The sequence below is a fragment of the Pelobates fuscus genome, chromosome 5 (assembly GCF_036172605.1).
Source record: "Pelobates fuscus isolate aPelFus1 chromosome 5, aPelFus1.pri, whole genome shotgun sequence".
Taxonomy (NCBI): Eukaryota; Metazoa; Chordata; class Amphibia; order Anura; family Pelobatidae; genus Pelobates; species Pelobates fuscus.
The window spans coordinates 281,558,367-281,579,375 of record NC_086321.1 but is presented as its reverse complement, the minus strand read 5'-3'; the positions used below and the strand labels follow the sequence as shown (position 1 = coordinate 281,579,375).

The window sequence follows — 21,009 nt, the reverse complement described above, 5'->3', positions numbered from 1 at the left end:
AAATGTCATTCATTTTATATATATATATATATATATTGAATTTAAAGATGTAAAAAAATGCTAGAGTCAAACGTCTGAGAACCCAATCTTCGAACAACCTTGGAGGGTGCATTATAAATCATGCATCGTGTCTTCTGTCAGTACAGGCATCACACAGCATTACAAGGGAGAGGAAATCGAGCAGGGCGGGCGCGTCAAGCGAAATATCCAGAGTGTGAGGCTCCTTGCTGGCTGAGTGTCCCTTTGTCCCTCCTCTCTCTCTGCACAGCCCCAATGACAGCGGGGACCCCCGGACCCATGCCATCCTGATCCCGGCCCCAGAATGCCGGACACAGAGCCGGACAGAGGCAAGAAAGCCCAGCAGGATGGGGAACGGGCAGAGCCGGCTGCCAGCCAGCATGGCACGACTGGGGTCCTGGGTAAGGCTGCTGACAGCTTAGAATAAAGCCTGGGAATAAAAGGTGAGGGGAGGTGGGATGGAGGCATGGATGGGGTCTAGTCCTGGCACATCTCAGGTAGGATGGCACCTACCCATGTGCCCAGAGATGCCAAGGCTGGCCTCTGCAGTATGCCCATGCTTTGTATTTATCCTCATACTGATGATATGCCCTGCTGGGCACTGTATGATAGGGCACAGAATCTGGGAGTCCCTGCAATGCCTGCTGCTAATACTAGCAGGATGTGTACACTGATAGCATGCTTCTTCCTGTATTGCAGTGGTTATACTTCACAATCCCGTATATATTCTTATATAGGCAACAGAACATCTTCATTATGTGAAATATAAGCAGGACACATACATTGTGAACAGCTCCTTCTTGTTGTACATGCACATGGCATCCAAGTCTAAATATTTCCTTATGTCTAAGGTTGTAGATCTATATTAGCTTGGACATAAGGCAACATTTAGGATTGGATCCATGTATTTATATATGGGGGGCACTGGTCTCTGTGATGTGTTTGAGCTATAAGACATTGTCTGCGAAAGGGTATAGACAGTGTGCCTGCAGTGCATTGGCCATGCTTTGTGTTTGAGAGGATTAGGTGCATTGTAAAACATTATACATTGCTGGAGTTGATGGGGATGGACGTTCTGTATTCTGTGCATGGAATCCTCACAGTGAATATTGTTATTAGAGAAACATGACTGGAATGTGATGGTACATGTGTGTGATGACATGTGCTCTCTGATTTCTATTTTTGCGTGTGCTGCACTTATATGGTCTATAGACTAGAAAGACTCGAGTTAGAGATGTCATATGTATATGGTGTGCGTTACATGTGTTTTAGTGCTGCAAATGGCTATGGTTTATATATGCTATATCATGTATATCATTACAATCAATTACATCATAGGTGAGGTGAGGTCACATGAGGGGCTGGATGATGTGCCATATTTAAACAGGATTTCCATAATAAAGACAATTCTTATTTTTGGAGGGTGATGAGGGTCATGTTTCTTCGTTAAAACAGATTATTCCAATTTTTTTTTTTTAAAGAAATTCACTTTAGTTTGTAAGCGATCTATTTATATTGGGCATTTATAGAATATAATTAGCATTCTTTTGGGATAACCTTGTAAATGCAGCAAAAACTTCTCTGCTTCAGTAATGAGCATAAACGTGCTGCTGCAGCCATGGGCATAAAATGGGAAATGCAAAAGTATGACTTCTATGTATTTTACACTGATGATATCATGACAATATATGCCCTGAATTTCAGCTGCAAATATTAAGAAATTACATTGCGATATCATGTGCCTTTTTTCTGTGAGAGGTCTTTGAGGCATCATTGTTGCTGTCAAAAGTCAGGAACCAATTGTCAGCATTGTAATTATTTTATCTATAGATTTTGTTAGCAAAATTGCTAATATATATGTAAATTGGAAGACAAACCTATGTAAAAATACTTATTTCATCCAACTGTTCTCCGGCGTAGACCTCTATGGTGAAGAACTGACTGACAGGAAGAGCAGCAGAGACCAACTAGAGAGGGCTGTACTACTTTTCAATCTTAGCAGCCACCTCACATGCAGGCCGGATTTACATGTCAATTACCTGTAGGCACAAACTTCCAAGGTGCCCCCTGTTCCCTCCACCCACCCAAAAAAGGCAGATAAGTGAGTTTAAAAGACTACTATAATCTTTTTCTGTTTTAGCTTTATAATGCCTTATTGGGCACTATTGATCTTGTCCAACATGCTTATTTAATGAAAAAAAAAAAGATTAAAACACGCCCTGTCTGATGTCACGCGGGGTTATCCATGGTCAAATCAAATGCCTCTCTTCATAGGGAAGTATTTGATTTGACGGTCTTACTGGCTCAGAGGTCCTGGTCCGGTGAGGGAGGGCTTTAATTTAAAATAAAATAAAAATGTAATGGTTAGAAATGGAGGGTCACAAAAGAGACACTGAATATTCCCATTGCTGACTTGCTGTCTGCAAGGGACAAACTGATTAAATCTGTCGACAGACGTAATTGTTGCACAGGATTAATATTCACAGGATTAATATTCACATAAGTCACATGTGCCGTGGTGTAACTAGCCCCAGCACACATATAGACCACCATGACCACTTCTAAAAGCAGAAAAGTAACCGTGGTGGTTGGAGTAACACTTTAAATGGTTACTTCAACCACCACGACCAGTTTAGTGTTTTGAAGTGGTCATGGTGGTCATGGACCGGGTTCTGTTCCTACGAACCGGTCGTAGAACGAATTGGTCGGTAAGTGAGGAGTGAAGGGATTCCCTGCTCTGGTGCGTTCGTCTATGTTCAGGGAAACTTACCCTAAATTACCCTAAATACCCTAATACCCTAATAAATAAATACAATAAAAAAGGCTGCGCACAAATATAAAATCCAATGGTTTAAACAAAAAAGGAGAGAATAAGTCCAGCTATTTTGTCCTTACAAGTGTCCTTGGATGTTGAGGTCTTCTACTTGTGTAGTGGTATCACTTAATATGAAAGATAAAAAGGAACAAGGAACAACCAATGGTTTAGTACGTAAAATTCAGATATAGGCGTGAAAAATAATAGTATAAAACTCACATTTACCCTTATAAATAATACTCTAATACCCTAAATCCCCGAGCATAGATTTGAGGGATTCCCTGCTCTGGTGTGCTTTTCTATGTTTGGGGAAACTTCTCAACGCCTGCAAATAGAGCCTAATCTTATTGGCTCTTTACTTGTGAGTACATTGATAAAAGATTTACTAATTATTTTACATATTTACCTGCTGTATTGCACTAGGATATGGTTACTTTTGTATTTCAGTAGCGAATACGTTGGTCTTGGTCCAGTGCATCAAAACGTTTATAATATATTGAACTTACACGCTCCACCTACCTACGGTATGTAACGAATGTCAATTCTGTGCATAAAATACATCTATCGTCGACGTGAAGATTGCTACATTGTGTTTCTTTCGCTGCACATTTTTTAAAAAGCAAACAAAACTCCTGTCCTCATAGTGACCAATAGGGCACCTTATCCCAGAAAAGTTCCACTCTCAAAAGGGTTAGAGTAACCCTTTAATAAATTTATTAACTGGAAATTGCAGGCATAAAAAAAAAACCTATTGAACCTGAAACTGCATGTGTATATGTATGTGCATACTTGTACTTAGAATTTATTGTGTTTGAATCTGTGAGTCAAGTGGGTGTATGCAACTGTATAAAATGGTAAAGTGGGGGTGGTTAGGCTACAGAGGAGTTTGTGTTGTAAGGGGTGTTTAGAATTAATGGAGTTATGTTTAGAGAAACATTACATTTAATTAGTATTGGGGTACATTGTATGTTTACAGGATTATTCACTAAAGTGAGAATTCAAGGTGAATGCAAAGTGAATTCTAAATTTTAGACCAAAGTAGCCAAACTGGAAAATATCTTTTAGTCAGCTATACTTTCCATTCAACTACTCTGGTCTTAAATCTGAAATTCACTTTGACGTCTCACTTTAGTGATTGAGTCTGTTAATTTTTAGAAGTAGTTAAACGTTAAATGTAGGGTTAGGATAAATGGTTTTGTTTCAGGTTCAGGCTTTGAATGCTTACATTTAGGAAACAGTTTGTTTACGTTTTGTGAGGGGTTAAATTAAGGTGATGGGGAAAAGAGTTGTTTAGGGTGTGGGATGTGAAGTTTGAAGGTGTATTAACAAAGTACTCACCCTTCTCTGATTGATGGTAATACTGCTGTAGCTGTTATAAAGTGTGACTCACTCAGTGCTGTCCCTTATCCTCCTGTAATGAATGATCTGTGTGAGAGGTTACTAGTGGTAGATAGGAAATACTCCTTCCAGTTCCTGTTCAGCCTCACACACAGACACTGGACGAGTTGGGATAGCACTGCGTTTTACACCCTCTATAACTGTTCCTGCAGCTCTTTTTATCGAGCATGGGAGGCTGTATGCACTACAGCGGACACTATCCAAGACCGCTGCTGCTGCATATCTCCATCACCTGCCTACCTAAGCTCTAAAAAGGCCTACTCTGCCTAATGGGAGATCGAGGGTCTGTGTGCATGTACCGCGGTTGCTGTGGTTAATCACTTATAGTGCTAGGAGCATAGAAACTGACGTCACTCCGTTAAGACACTGGCATCCTGTTAATGAAGCCAGTGTGTCAACGTCACAGAGAAGTTTGCCCTGCCTCATGCCCAAATATGGCAAATTAAATCCATATTCCGTTGGCGGAGTGGATGTTACAGTAATGTAACATGAGCAGTGCTAATCACATAATGGATCTGGACTGGAGGTGAGTTAATATATCTAGCAATTTTATATTGAATATAACAATCCTGCTATAAACTGGAGCCAGCAGCCAAAGACTGGAACCAACTGGGCTGCATTGTGGAATTAATACGTCCACATAATCAGTGCCAATTTCTCAAACCTGGATAGACACTGATTGGCTGAGAGTGCTGAGCTAACTCACCTCTACTAATCACATGCAAACCCAACTCAGAACGAATTAAATTTATATGGAAGAAGTGTAAAAATTTCTATTGTAAAGGCGTCATTAATGTGGACAAGTAGGTGGTCTCTGGATGCAAGGAACAACTCACACATTAAACTGGGGGATGGTGACAGATACTCTCTAGGCAACAGTGAGCTGTAGTGGTTATGTTGTTGAAAGTGCCCCTTTAAAGCTATACTAAGTGACCTAAAATGACACATTGGGAAACTGACCCTCCATTTTCCAATGTGTTACATAAATAATGCATAACATTCTTGCAAAAATAAAAGGGAAACATACTTTTAGTTACTAACACTTGCATTTGCAGAGTTTTAGCAACAGACAGATATGGTGTTAGCAACAGCCTCTATGGGCAGAAAGAGGCTGGAACAATCAAGAGCCTCTAGAATTTGTCTACCCTATATCACAGTTTGGTGGTCCAGAAAGTGTGCAGAGATCTGACAAGCATGTGTATGGCTGCAGCTTGTCCAAGGACAAAGAGATGTCTGTCATTTGTACGTGCTGCGTGGGCATGCTGCTTGGGCAAGTTTGACGCATCTCACACAGTAAATGAGGAAATAAAAATATTTTCTCTAATGCCAAAAGCCAGAAAGACAGACTTATTGCTGCAGCAGGTTTTGCAAATTGATGCAGTTTTAGGTCAGTTGTAGAGTACTCTCTGAAACAAAACATTTGTAGTGATCGAAAGTAGTTTTGGTGTTTAGTGTGAGTCTTTAGTACATTATTTGAATAATTTCATAAAAAATTGTACGTTTCCAAAAAGAAGATACTAACCTATGCAGTTCTTCTGCTAGGCACTGAAACCAGGAATTGGCTGAGGTATCTTAACCAATCCCTACCTTCCATTTCAGCCAATCCCTTCCTTCCATTCCTTCATTCATACATTTGTATGGGTGCTTGCATCTTGTCACTCAAGTGCATGCACACTATTCATCTTTTTAGCTATGAAAATATTTTTTTTAAAACCTTTTTTAAAGAAATGAAGTTACCATCAAGACATAACTGTTGCTAATTTCTGGTAGAAATAGGTATGCTTGGAAAACAGCTTGCTGTTGGAAGAAGGAGATAGTAGGATGCAGTTGTGGATACAGATTTTTGCCCTTTACTTTGCATTGATTTTAGATTAATGATCTGTAAGTATCATTGTTAGATGATCTGTTTCCACATTAAAACATCTGTTACGAAATCTGTATATGAAACATAATGATAGCTGGCTTTAAACCGTGATCCAGAAAATGTCCTTTGATCCCCTTACAAAATTCTAGTGATCTTGTTTTATATCTCTGTATTACATGAGGCATAGACATCATCTTTAGGGTTTATTTGGGATTAATATTTTCAGCAGCTCAGATCCTGATGTAGTATTTTTCATCGTTTTATGCACTTAAAGCAAAGACACAGAAGAATCAGTCTGTCCAATACACTTTCCTCTTCACACATAATTATCATTGCCAAATGCTATGCCATCCATTTATATTAAAGATTTCCAAGTGAGATGCATACTATAGGGCTGTTATATTGTACTGTGTACATATAACATGACCTTTCATTAATACCCGGTATAAGAAGCGGCCCTAGCAAGCCATGTCACAATCCTATCTTTAATTTCATATGCTGAGATACCCAGAAAAAAAGCTTTTTAGTAGAGGTACTCACTGTTAAAGTATTTTATTAGCTTTTGCCTTTGTAAGTAAGACATTATTTCATCACTAGTCACAAGACAGCTGTTTGTACTGTTTGTTTTGTACTGTAATTTTTAGTTTTTACACTTATTGCCAGGGTTTTTTATATATATTATACTTTAGGCAATGCAGACGTTAAAGGGACACTAGAGTCACCAGAACAACTAGGCTGTGTTTGACGTGTGCTGGCTCTGCCCCTGATCTGCATCCTTGACAGTCTCAGCGATTCCTACGGGAAAGCATTGTAATTGGCGCACAGAATCACTTCTGATGATGCCAGGCATGTAAGCAGATGGGAGGCAGCAGCTGCAGACTTGAATACAAGTAAGATTTTACTATATTTAGGGAAGCAAGGTGGGGCCAGGGGAACTAGATGGTGGTTTTAACGCTATAAGATCAGGAATACATTTGATTTTAGAGTGATGCTACTTTTATGTCCCTCTATTTTTTAGTTATATAGAAGAAAAAGTAGCAACTAAGGATCTTAGGCAATGGGCTGTTAACCGGCATAAAAGTCCAACCTACTGCACCCACTGACGTCACAGGGGCCTTGCTCTGTCAAATCACAGGCTTCTCATAGAGAAGCCTGTGATTAAACAGAGCAAGGCCCCTGTGACATAAGTGGGTGCGGAAGATCAGCTCCAGGAGCTTTGACCGGCAGTGAACTTCTCATCTTCTCTGTTAATTGAACTTTAATCACACACTGGAGGCTCTATCAGGATATTAAGAGAGCAAGTTATAAACATTTCTAAATGAAACAGACTGAGCAATAAAGTAAGTTTAAAAATTAGATCTCTCTTTGCAGGAAGTGATTAGGGAGACTATGTAAGTCAGGCAGGGAAGGTATGGCTAGGGCTGCATAAACAGTGATTTAACCCCTACATGGCAGAGAACTGACTAGTGGGACTGTAGAGGCATGATCTATTCACCAAAACCACTTACTTAAAGGAATTCTATAGCTTTATGAACGCAGACTCTGCTGTTTTATGAGTTTAACATAGTTATGACAGAGAAACATTCTTTAGTGGTTGGTTCGAAGACAGCTACTAAAGTCATGTTAGAACTGCAATGTAAAAATTGCATTTTACATTGCAGGCTTGAACAAACTGGGGAAGTGGACCCAGACAACTTCATTGATATCAAGTGGTCTGAGTTCCATTAGTGTCCATTTAAGCTAAAGTTTATTTTTATTGCTTAGAGTGTCTCTGTAATAGGGATTTATCCCCTGCAACCAATTTGTGAAAGTGAAAGTCCTGTAAGTTTTCTTGTAATTGTCCTATAAATTCTTGTAATTGTCCTTTATGTAATTATAATTATATATATAAATAATTATAATTACATAAATAATTAGCGTCATACTACGTATATTTTAGTAATACTATATATGTAGAATATATATATATATATATATATAAAAAAAAAAAGAGATAAACTTGGCACTCACCCTTTTCAAAAAAAATTCCAATATTCTTGCCTGGGTGCAGACCTCAGCGTAGGTATGAATATTCCAATATTGTAATAAGGTGCACTCACAGGACTTTTTTTCAATAGCTTACTTTTATTCTGAGAAGTGAATTACATGTGAAGAAAATATCGTAAATCGACGTTTCGTCGATTTACGTTTCGTCGATTTACGATATTTTCTTCACATGTAATTCACTTCTCAGAATAAAAGTAAACTATTGAAAAAAAGTCCTGTGAGTGCACCTTATTACAATATTGGAATATATATATATATATATATATATAAACTTAAGAATGAAGGATGCACTCACAGGACTTGGTGAAAAAATCTTCTTATTTTATTCAATAACGGTGTAAACCCCGGCAAGTATTCCATAATATTGTAAAGGAGAGTGCCAAGCTATTACTTATACTTTATATATATATATATATATATATATATATATATTTATTTATATTAAAATACACTTAGAATGATAGTGTACACCCTGTTCCAAATTATTATGCAAATTCTATTTAAGTGTCACAAAGATTAAATATTTTGTTTTTCAGTTTAACTCATGGATGGCATTGTGTCTCAGTGCTCTTTTGATCACTGAAAACAATCTCGGACACCTGTGATAATTAGATTGCCAGGTGAGCCAAATTTAAGGAAAAACTACTAAAGGAGGGTGTTTCACATTATTAAACAGAGCACCATTTTCATGCAATATGGGGAAGAAAAAGGATCTCTCTGCTGCCGAAAAGAGTGAAATAGTTCAATGCCTTGGACAAGGTATAAAAACATTAGATATTTCACGAAAACGTCAACTATTAAGAGATTTGTGGCTGATTCAGAGCACAGACGGGTTCATTCAGATAAAGGCACATTGAGGAAGATTTCTGCCAGATCCATGCATCGGATCAAGAGAGCAGCTGCTAAAATGCCATTACATAGCAGCAAACAGATATTTGAAGCTGCAAGGTGTAGAGTCCTCCAGAATCTTGCAACTGTGCATAAACCTTCTATTCGGCCCCCACTAACCAATGCTCACAAGCAGAAACGGCTGCATTGGGCAGAAAAATACATGAAGACTAATTTTCAATCAGTCCTGTTCACTGATGAGGAATCATGGGAAGAGAGCTGGTTGGCCCCTTTAGGGTCCTCGAAGGTGTAAAGATGACCTTTGCAAAGTATGTGGAGTTTCTGACTGACGACTTTCTTCCCTTGTACAGAAGGAAGAACTATGCTTTCCGTAATAAAATCATCTTCATGCATGACAATGCACCATCTCATGCTGCAAAGAATACATTTGCATCAATGGCTGCTAAGGGGATAAAAGGAGAGAAAGTCATGGTGTGGCCTCCATCCTCCCCTGACCTCAATCCTATTGAGAACCTTTGGAGCATCCTCAAGCAAAAGATCTATGAGGGTGGGAGGCAGTTTACATCCAAACAGCAGCTCTGGGAGGCTATTCTGACATCTTGTAAACAAATTCAAGCAGAAACTGTCCAAAAACTCACAAGTTCAATGGATGCAAGACTTGTGAAGCTGCTATCAAATAAGGGGTCCTATGTTAAAATGTAACGTGACCTGTTAAAATGTTTAAAAAGTTAAAATTTTGTTATAAGTTTGACTGAAATAGCTTTTGATTTCAGTGAATATGCTGCAAACACAACACATGACAATTTTCAGTTCTTTACAACCTATAAAGTGTTTTGAAACTTACTGTGCGTAACAATGTGGAACAGTGCATTGTAAGTTTTTTATGTTAAAAAAAAATACTGTCATCATTAGGAGGTTTGTTCAATAAAATTTGAATTGTACTCTTAATAGTTGATAACATGAAAATTATGCTGACTGTTATTTACATCAATTATTTAGGTAAATGAGAAAAATATAATCTGCATAATAATTTGGAACAGGGTGTATGTGCATATAAAAGTTGTTAAATCATATATATATGATCTAAGTATGTTTTAATTAATTTAGAAACTGTTTTAAAACTTTATCTAACTTTTTAAACTTTTCTACAGGCATTAGGGGGACTGCCTGAGAGCTCAGGCAGTCCCCCTGCAGGCAGAGATGCAGACATCCTCTCCGGCCATGTCATCGCGAGGACCCAGCGATCATATGGCCAGGGAGGGCCGAATCTGCCAGAGGGGAACTGCCTGGTCTCCCAGACAATCCCCAGGATCGGGGACTGCCGGCGGGGACCCGGTGAATACAAAGAACGGCGAAGACGTTCTTTGACGCCCTGCGGGGTTTAGGACCACCCCTGTAGCGGAGTAACAGGGGTTAATCCAAGAGTCCTCCGCTGGTAACCAAGATTGAGCATACAGAAGGCAGGAAAACACAGCATAATTCCCATTCCCAATGACTAGACGACACACAGTCTGGGAGTCAACTGATTTTTAATAACACCATCTCTGCTTTTATGTGATTCTCCCATGCAAGGGAGGCAAATACCATAATTACTACATTACCCAATCACATAGACGGTACCTCCCCCACATCTCCTCCCCTTAGCTTAACAGTTAACATCTGTAATGCTTTAATTGGAACTATATGGAACACAACTGCAGATAATTGGTGGTTTTATTTAATGAATAGGAGAGGAGATAATGATTTAAATTAGTACAGGTACTGTCTCTTTAAATAATCGGAAATTGCTAAATGGAACAAGCACCAGCAGAATTGCGTATTAGTATAAAGGCAATAGGTAGCCCATGGCATAGAGAGACCTTCCAGATTAGCATTAGATTAGTAGGTTGCAGGAGATATCGGTTAGTTTGAAGGAAATAGAGGATAAGCAGAATTGCAAGCAGGCAGAATCCAGTTTGGACGAAAAGTACTACTTATCTTGTAGTGGTGGGAGTCCAGGCTTGCTCAGCTTTCCCTGAGAGGAATTGAAGGACTTGCAGGTAAGAGTTGGTCTTGGGATAATCCGTGGTCGAGGTGAGGAGAAGGTAGGTCAATGGTTCCCAGTCCGGTTCCGGTACACAGTGGAGGCAGAAGAAATCTCTTTAGCTGAGTTCGGGTTGCCGGTAAGCTTCCAATAATTCAGCCCTTTGAATCTGGCGCGGTCTCCCTATGTAGCGTGGGCAGACCGCGTCAGAGGAGGGGGCGTGGCCGAGCTCCGTCTACCCGGAAGTCACAGGGTAGCGGAGATGCCGGCAGGTTGGGACCTGACAACATCATTAAAATGTATAAATTTTTCCCCAATTCTTGGATGTACCCCAAATATTATAGGTACACCTTTAAATGGGGTATCCCCTGGTAGCCCTGATCTGGGTGAGAAACATACTCAAAAATCACCCAGATCAGACCAGGGGTTCGGGAGTTATGGAGAGGTAAAGATTTGACCGACAGCACGGGCAAAGTAGCCGAAAATAGTTCCATGAGTTTTGGCCCTGCAGTCGGTCTCTGTTCATACATCAAAAGTCCCGAAAGTGTATGCCATCCATTGTTAAGTTAGCATTCGGATGAATCCCCTGGTTCGTGGGATTCATCCTACCGAATGGCGGGCCGTTCGTAGATTTTAATCGGTACTTTCTGTAACCCTGGAGGTCTTAGCGGTGTTTGGTTAGTCGAGTGTCCAATTTGAGTTCCAGACACTCGACGACCAAACACTGCTATTCGTGCGTTTAAGATGGCCGCCGCCACGTGTTCGGCATACGAACGGCGGCCACACACGAACCCTATTTAGCATTTGCAACATTGTTGCATTTCGTTAATGAGAGACACACGACCACATCGGGGTGGTCTCTCATTCGGTATTTGAATCGTTTCCCGAACAGAACGGTGGATATGGTTCGGGAAACGATTGCCTGGTTCATATATCCAACAATAATGATAGGGCCATTTCAAAAGTCCCGAGCATAGCTTATTTATATAATGGAAGTCCTTTTCCAGTCTTTTAGTGGCTAGTTTTGCCACAACCCCCACCAGGACGGACAGCCACTAGAGGCACATCTGCGACACTGGAGGCATATTATGCCTCCATCGCGCAGAGCGTCCATAGGAAAGCATTGAAAAATGCTTTCCTATGGACACTTTGAATGCGCGCGGGGCACTTGCCGCTCATGCGCATTTGGCTCCAGTGACGTCAGACAGGGGAGCTGACGTCGGCAGGGGGAGGATAGGTCACCAGCTCCGAGGGAGCCTGGCGCTGGAGTAAGGTAAGCTGCTGAAGGAGTTTTAACTGCTTTGTTTTCCTGACACTATAGGGATCCTTTAATTATTGTTGTACAGACATACTGGCAAATTCCAGGTTTGATTTACATTTTGTTTAGAACAGAACTTGTAAAATTGCCTCAGTCCTTAAGGGGTTAAGTCACTCCCACAAGCTCAAGTGTTTTAGTGGTTTAACAATTACTAACTGTTTTTAACATTAGATAGCAAGTTATGATAGCAATAGTCATGAAGCTAAGGCTGTCCAAGACAGCTATATGTCACAATAGCCAAGTGCCAGAGATTTGTGCAATAAGCACCTTAAGGCTTCCCCAACCCTTGTTTTATACCCGTGAATAATGCTCAATTGACATTATTCCCAAGGGTGCCTCCTGAAAAGCATCCTTAATAAAGGTTTTACCAATTCCATGGTTTGAGTCTTGTGCCCCACCATCATGAAACTTCACCAGCTACCACTGTAAGTGGCATATATATGCCCCTTAAATGACTTGGACTGGGATCTTTCCAGTAAACTCTAATCTCTCCGTGTGCGATTAGAAGTTCACAAAACTGTGAGCCGGGCTGTGAAAATGCTGATTCTTAACTTGCTCAGCAATTACACTTATCCTATGTTATGTATGGATGCTGGTCTGGGAATCATGGGAAACAAAATAAATCCTTTTTTTTTTTTTTATTCTTTTTTTTTTCATCTTGACAGAATCAGCAAACGTAACAGTAGCTGCATGACTTGTGCAAAAGTCAGAAATAGGGCAATACATTAGAACACATTAGAAAAAGGAACAAAGTATAATGCCTTTGAACAATGCTCATTCTACACAAGTAGGTACTATTTTGCCGGTCGTGAAGGGTTTTTACAATAAGATTGACATTGCCAGATTACCAGACATGCGTTTAGGTATGCAGTGATAACTTCACAAAACCATAGAGCATCCCATACCATAAGTGCCAAATACACACACCACTCCTTGTGTATCAGAACAGGCAAATTAATACTTATACATGTACAGGTACGTATAGGAGATGTTCCATATAAAGACCTATAAAGATAAAAAATAGTACATAGTATAGCCTGTATATGCAGAAAAAAGAAATGTGGAAGTGATTGAATACACTCACGAATTCCAGAGCCGTGCCAGGCTCTGTATATGATGCCCAAGGGTGCCTCAGAAGGCTCTGTGGAGAATCTTGAATGGTATCCCCCAGAAGTAGGAAAAACAGCAGCAAAGTGATGAATAAAAAATAATAAATTTATTGTAAATAAAAGTTAAAATAGTAACTGTGCAGGTCCCATATGGTAACACACAGAGTCACAGTCTTGCAGACGCGTTTCAACTCAATCCGAGTTTTCATCAGTGCATCAGTGCATCAGTTCATCATGCACTGATGAAAACTCGGTCTGCGAGGCGAGGCACCCATTTCAGCCCTGCCCCAGGTCGCTGCTGTCCCAGGGTTCCCATATTTGAAGGAATTTTTTAAGCGAGCCTTTTACTCTGGCCGTCAATTCGTCCATTAAATGGATCTCTTTAATTCTCGCTATAACCTCTGGTACCTTTGGGGTGTCCTGTTGCAGCCATGTGGCCGCCACTGCCTTCCTAGCTGCTAAGGTGAGTTTGTGTATAAGTTTTTGTTCCGCCCTTGTCCAACCCTCGACAGTGCGATTAAGCAGGTAGACCCAGGGATCCAATTCCAGAGTCCTGGAGAGTACTCTCCGTATCAGTTGTTTAATTGCGGTCCAGAAGAGGACCATTTTTGGGCACTCCCACCACATGTGTAGGTAGGTGCCTCTCTCACCGCAGCCCCTCCAGCATGTGTCAGTAGTGGTTTTGTGCATTCTGAATAATTTCACCGGAGTCGTGTACCATCGAAACATTGTTTTAAAGGACTGCTCCTGTAGGGTCACGCAAACAGAGGTGGTGTTACTCGCTTCCCAAATCTCCTGCCATTCGATGCCCTCGAGTACCTCACCCAAGTCGTGTTCCCATTGGTCAGCATACCCCAGCCGTCCCCAATCCCCATTTTCAGAGCAAAGGTGGGCGTATAGCGCCGTTATCATCCCCTTGGGTACAGTTTCCGCTAGGCAGTGCCGTTCAAAGAACGTCTTTTGCTGCAGCGCCGCCCTTTTTATATGGGGCTGTTTCGCGAAAAATAAATCATTTTAGTATTGCAGTGTTTATAAAATTAAAGGTATGCCTCACATTTTATTTCTTTATTCATCTAGCTATTATTTAATTGTATCTGTATGATGAGCACATATTACTATATATTAAGTTTGTGACTTCAGAGTATTTCATAAAAAAATATATTTATGAAATACTCATGCTGACATTGTTGGAATTGGAATTTAATTTAAAACCCAACTCAATCCAAAGATACTTTAAGACAAAGTATGGACTACTTTGCTGTGTGGGCAAACCTGAGGTTGACAAAAGGTGGAGGTCAGGAGCATTGTCTTACTTTTCATGAGATGTGATCTATGGAGGCTCCCGTGGTCGTGTACGATCCTCCATAGGACTCAGTGTTGATATATTTGCTGGCAGTCCTCCATGCCCACACATGCTCTTGAGAGAATTGTGTATCTTTGTTCTGAGTTTATAGATCATCAAAATTTATAATCTCAGCCATGGAGATGTGTCCAGCTACGGCGAGACTGTCATGCCGTGGGGAAAAGGGTGAGTAAAATCACCTTTCCCATGCAGTCAGAGAGGGAGCGGTCATCTAAACAAACACACTCACTGACAGACACACACATACTCACTAACAGACACTAACAGACCTTGCTACCCTGCTCCATTCTACACAGCGGCCACTGGCCCGGCACTCCCTTCCCAGAACACCGTCTTTGCTCTCCCACAGCCGTCCAGCTGCCTGCATTCTCCCTCACCGATTGAGGCCAACATATCCCTGGTGCCAAGACAAAATTCCTAGGCCCAATGGCGACCTTGCGCCTGGGATTTGTTGAGCCCTGTTTTAACCTCAGAGATATAAGCATATGTCTAAAGCGGCACTGTCAAAGTTTGAGGACTTGGCAGAATTCGCAAAGACTCCCAACAGTGACATCTCCTCTGGGGATCCAGTTGTGAGGGTGCAGGTAAAGGTGAATTCTTAATACCTGAACCTTTCACTTATGGGTGCCGCCATCTTCTTTTAGAAGGTCCTCTTCATCTCTTGGCGCTTTCAAAATGAGTATTTCATAAAGTTTATTTTTGAACATTTTAAAAATATATATTTTGCAGTGCTTAAGATAAGTACACAAATGCCTGAGGTACCCCAACTGCAATCCTCTGGCAACATATCATGCTGTACACTTGGGGTAGTAGAATGAATGTGCACTATTTTATATTATAAATAACATGCTAAACGTTTGCATCCAGGTTATGAACTTATGTAGAGATTAATCAATCAAGATTTTGTTCCGAGAGAGACCTTAGAGTAGGGTTGGCAGGAGATTCGTCATGAGGAGCCTCATGGCCGGACGGCTTGTTTTTCCAGTTTATCGGCACGATTCCGGGTCGTTTTGTTCCCACTCTTTACTGGGCAGTCCTCCGTGCGCTTGGGATGCGTGAGTTTGGTTAGTTTTAGTGTGTGTTGCGCTGGATCATGTCGGAGCTAAGAGACAACACGTCCGACCATCTTAGCTGCCAGGCTCCCCCCAATTTCATAAAGATTCTATCTTTATGAACAACTCATTTCTCTGGGGTGGTGGAGTGGGGATTTTGACAGTGCCGCTTTAAACGCGCATTTATTGATTCATTTTAAAGAATCTGTTATCCTTTAAGTTTCATAGTATATATTTGAAATATCACTACTTATAAAGAACAGAGCCATTATGCTGCTGTGTAAGATGTGTAAATGTCACATCTGTATATGTAAATCTGTATATTTATATTTTACAATACCCCTTCTGTCAAAAAAAATCTTAGTTATAATGCTCATGATGAAAATAACATGAAACAAAATAATTTGAAAAAGCAAGCTTTACAGGAAGTGCATTCACTGCTTTGAGCAAACATCAAAAACAAAAACAACACAGTATGGACCCATGGAGAGCAGAATTGATACCCTAAATGAATGAGTGTTTTTGAAAGCATAAGAAGATGTGCAGTGCTAGGACATGAGTAAAATGAGGTCCATATACATTGTAAGGACAGCCAGTCATTCCCACATGTTTTGTCTGTGCACATGACCTGTGGTCCAGATACACGAGCCTTGCTTGCTGCACCATATTTTAGAGGTTTTCCCTAAAAAGGATAGTTCAGGAGTGCATTTCTGAACAGAGAGACCAGAATGTGATGACGAGTGTAATGAACCCTGAAGTGGTAGCTATGGGCTCGTATGATTTTAGCCGAATGGCTGAGAGCCAGGGTGATTATAGCTCGCCGTTCGGTACTTCTGGTCAGTAGTTAAATTCCCAAGAAACAAAATCCTCTAGTACAGCTTTCCCCAAGTAGCAATCAGGTACCCAAACACCAGCCGAAACATGATGAAGGGTGTAACAAGACTGAAGTTTAATGCGACCACACAGGCTTTTATGGAGGTCCCCTTGCAGGAGGACCTCCCACAGTACACAAAACAAATAGCCAATCATAAGGTATAGTTACACTTAAACACTCCCTGTCTCCGCCTGTGAGATAATGAGATAAGTTAAGGAATAACCCAATTATCTCCAGGCAAAGTGCACACATTTTCCCCAAAACTCAGAACACCCCTTTATGCTTAAGGTATCCCCACAAATGCCACATCCCCTGATAGCCCCGATCTGGGGGAGCAACATATTCAAATTTCACCCAGATCGGCTCCGGGGTTTTTAAAAAGTGGGGAAGTCTTAAGTTACCGACCGCACACGAAGCTCTTGCCCAAAATAGTTCCACAAATTCAGCGTGTGCGGTCGGTCAATTCTGAAAATGTTAAATAACTCTAAAATCCACGAATGGAGCCTCCTGGCTCATAGAAGCGATTGTTCCCCTCCTGTGAATACATCAAAGTACCGAAAAGCGCTCTCCTAGCTGTTCGGGAAATACAGTTCCATCGTTCGTATGCTTGAGACCGGTGTTCGGGAAGTCGAGTCCCGCTGCCTTTGTCCCAAACAAACAAGATGGCCGCCATTTTCTCCACCACGTGGCATTCGTATATACGAATTGCGGCCACCCTGAGAGAGCGCTTAATTGACGGGCTCTTTTGAAGTCAATGAGCCAGGAGGGTGGTCTGTGTTCGGTAGTTTCAGTCTACCGAACCAACGTGGCATTAACTAACCGAATGCTAAACAGATGAATGTTCAGAGAAAACCCCGATCTCCCGGTGGGTTTTCTCACAACGAGTTAAAAACTAAAACTAGGGGAACATTTCCAGACTTTTTGAAACTGAACCGCTTTTATACGTGGAATCGGCATGATGTGCGAGGCGAGTACTTCAACTGAGAAGAGTAAACAAGTTTTTTTTTTTTCAACATTGGGTTATATTGACCCTGTTCTTGCTTCAGAGAATCCTTCAGAGATAACGCAATTAGATAACTTTCATCTTGGTGAATCATGTATATTGTTGTATAATATTCCCTGCAATGAAAATGTGCGTATTTCTACCTTAAAGGAACACTATGGTTTTAGGAAGACAAAACTGTATTCCCAACACTAAAGTGTATCTCTGCCTCCACACAGCCTCATCCCCTTCCCCTCGCCCCCCAACCCCCCCATCCCCAGCCATTAAAGGGTTAAATAACCCTTTAAACACTTAGACAACCACTAGAGTCAGTCTTATCCCTGCAATATAAAAAACTTACCACCCCGCGAGAGAGCTGGTTGTAAGTGCGAGCCGTCTTAAAACAGGTAGGTTGCAAAACGAGGACCACCTGTAGTTGTTTGTGGATTTACATTTCTACAATGCCTAAAGGCTGACAGTAGATCATAGGGAATGCAAGCATTCCAACTGTCTCAATTTCTGCAGGACAGTACCTTTTTCTGGTTTACCATTGTTCATGAGCTAAGTTTCCTAGGTCTTCATATGTCATGCCCATGATAGGGAGAATGGAGCTGAAAGAATTCAGGAAAGAAGGTTAATGCCATGCCCTGCAATTGTCAGTGGTATGCAACAAATAACAAATTTACTGAATGGGTGATGATTAGTGGAACTTCCACCCAGTGTAGAATATAAATGACAGATGGTGATCATATAAAGAGCATATGGCCTCCCATCATGTATAATAAAAGGGCTGGGTGGGGCAAATGGCTTTTATGTGCTGTACGATTCTTCATTACTCAGTCATATTTAGCAACTGGCAGGCTGAGCGACGTTATAGCCATCGACTAGTGCAGTTGCTCATCATATTATTTTTCCTGTAACTTGATAGCTCAAGGAAGTTTCCCTTATGGCATCCACATGGGAGAATACCTTCAGCATCTCGCTAAACACTAATTGAGCCAATATATAATATTTATGAAACGTATTGATGTTTATTAACAATAATTGATGACTGCTTGCAGGGAAGAGGTGAACTAATGGCTGTGGGTTGCGAAATACTAGAATAAAAGTAGAGATAATTATCTTTGTTAACATGACAGGTATAAAAAACTTTTTTTTTTTTTTTTACTTTACTAAATCCTAAATAGCTGATAAGGCTATTTCCTAATTGTTGGTGCATTTGGTATGAGTAATTTGTTTAACTGATCATTATCTGCTATTATAGACAGTAGCCCAGGGACGAAACACTGCGTATTTATCATCATCTGAGCCCAAAGTGGTACATTTGTACCTGAGCCAACATTTGTAGCATATGCCTTAAAAAAGGCAGACATTTCATTTGATTGCTCCTAATTCATCACTCTGCCCCAGGAATAGTCCTGGTGTGTCAGTTGTTTAAAATGTGCCAGCAAAATCTTTTTACTCACTCTTGATATGGAAACGTTCATTAGAATAATAAAAATATGTATAATACGTCCTTTTTTTGTAAATTTCTGTTTATTCATGGATTTCAGGTTTTATATGCAGTTTTAAATATGGACACGCAGGTCAGCTAATAGAACTTTTCAGAGTACTTCTTGAACATGAAGTAGATTCAAAAGAAAAATAACAGTGGCGACGTGCAAGTCACCCAACATCTGTCAGCCATCGTTTCAGGTAGGGCTCGCAGGTCCTACAACATATGTGAAGGCGGGCCGTGCCCCTTAATGAGTGGTTGCGAAAGCTATTCTGGGATCTCTATTGTAGTGGGTGTTATCCCTGACCTGTGACTTGGTATTTAGTGAGTTACGGTTTACTCCTCGGGGGATTGTCAGGGCGATGTCCAAGTCCTACAGGTGCAGGCCTAAGGTCTTCATCGTCAGTGGGTTTTGTCACTACCAGGCCGGTCTGGGTATTAGGTCTCAAGCCTAGTAGGGAACCCCTAGCTTGTGTCCCTTGCCTTATGGGGCGCCCATCTGCACAGGTTCTCTGCGTCCGCCTATCCTCCCTGCTGTGTCGCCTCTCCACTCGCGGGTTCCCCCGGGGAAGGGGGGAGGTGTGGCGGGGGGGGGGAGAGGTGGGTGAGTTAGTTTCGGTACAATGTTGATTTGTGGTATTTGCCCTACGTGATTGTGCGTTCTTGTTCCGGTTTTGTTAGTCTTTCGTCAAGTCAGGCTTCTTCAGTCAGTCAGCAAGTCTCGGAAGTCTGCTCTGGTCGTTGTCAAGATCCAGTGTGTCCAGATTGTCATATACGCCTGTGTCCTCCCCTCTGCCAGCAGGGAGCAACTCCTCCATACGTTGGTACCATGTTTCTAAGGGGGGTGCACATTGCTTTTTCCAGTAAAGAGGGATCAGACTTTTGGCCACATTTAGTATCCGGATGGTCAAAGATTTTTTATAGGTCGACGTTTTTGTCGTGGTGTGATGGATAAGGAATGTTGCGGGGTCTATGGGTGGCGGGGTATCTGAGAATCTTTTGATGATCTTGTGTATGGCTGACCAGTATGGTCGGATGATCGGGCATTCCCACCATATGTGGAGGTATGTACCTGTGTGTGTGGTGCATCGCCAACATGAGTCGTCTTTCGTGGGGTCGTAGAGGTGTGTTTGGAGTGGTGTGCGGTACCAGAGGGCTAGGATTTTGTATGCTGTTTCTTGTGTCCCGCTGGACGGTGCGCAGTGAAGTGAGTGAAGTGAGAGGGTGCAAATTTTGTCCCACTGGTCAGGTGTGAATGTGGTGCCTAAAACTGTTTCCCATTTCCCCATGAAGCTTGGGGGCGGCAGTCTCCTCATCCGCATAATCATTTCATAGAGCGTTGATAGGCCTCTATCTAAAGGGTCTGGATCCATACATAGCTCTTCAAATGCGGTCTGAGGGTGTGTTTGTTTTGAGTAGCTTCGTGTACGAACCCTGCCAGTTGTCTGTATCTGAATCGCGTCATGAATGAGTGATTGGGGGTTCCCGTCATGGCCTCCAGCGTCTTAGTGTGGCCGTTGTCGTGGTGTGGTATTTCGTGGCCCAGTAGTAGAGCCAGCGTCCTCGGTTCTCTTCCTGATGGGAAGGCTTGGTTGTGGACTACTGGCAGCATTGGAGATGGTGTGGTGGTGAGCGAAAGTGGCGTTGCCACCGTGTGCCACACCTGCATGGTAGCTTTAATTAGGGGGTGTGGGGCTGCTAACTGTCTACCTTGTTGGGGGTCTAGCCAGGGGAGGACTGCCATCGGCCTCCCCACTAGCGTTGCTTCCACATCCTTCCACAGTTTCTGCACCCCTTGTTTGG

General features: G+C 41.6%; 1 protein-coding gene across 2 annotated transcripts in view; it reads left to right on the top strand.

Moving 5' to 3' along the window:
• The first annotated feature begins 215 nt into the window (after positions 1 to 215).
• ANO8 (anoctamin 8) overlaps positions 216 to 21,009 on the top strand; it is a 138,187-nt gene continuing 117,393 nt past the window's right edge. For both annotated transcript variants that reach the window (XM_063455362.1, XM_063455361.1), the window contains exon 1: positions 216 to 419. In XM_063455362.1, the coding sequence (XP_063311432.1) occupies positions 323 to 419 (97 nt within the window). In that variant the 5' untranslated portion in view covers positions 216 to 322. The remainder of the gene's footprint in view (positions 420 to 21,009) is intronic.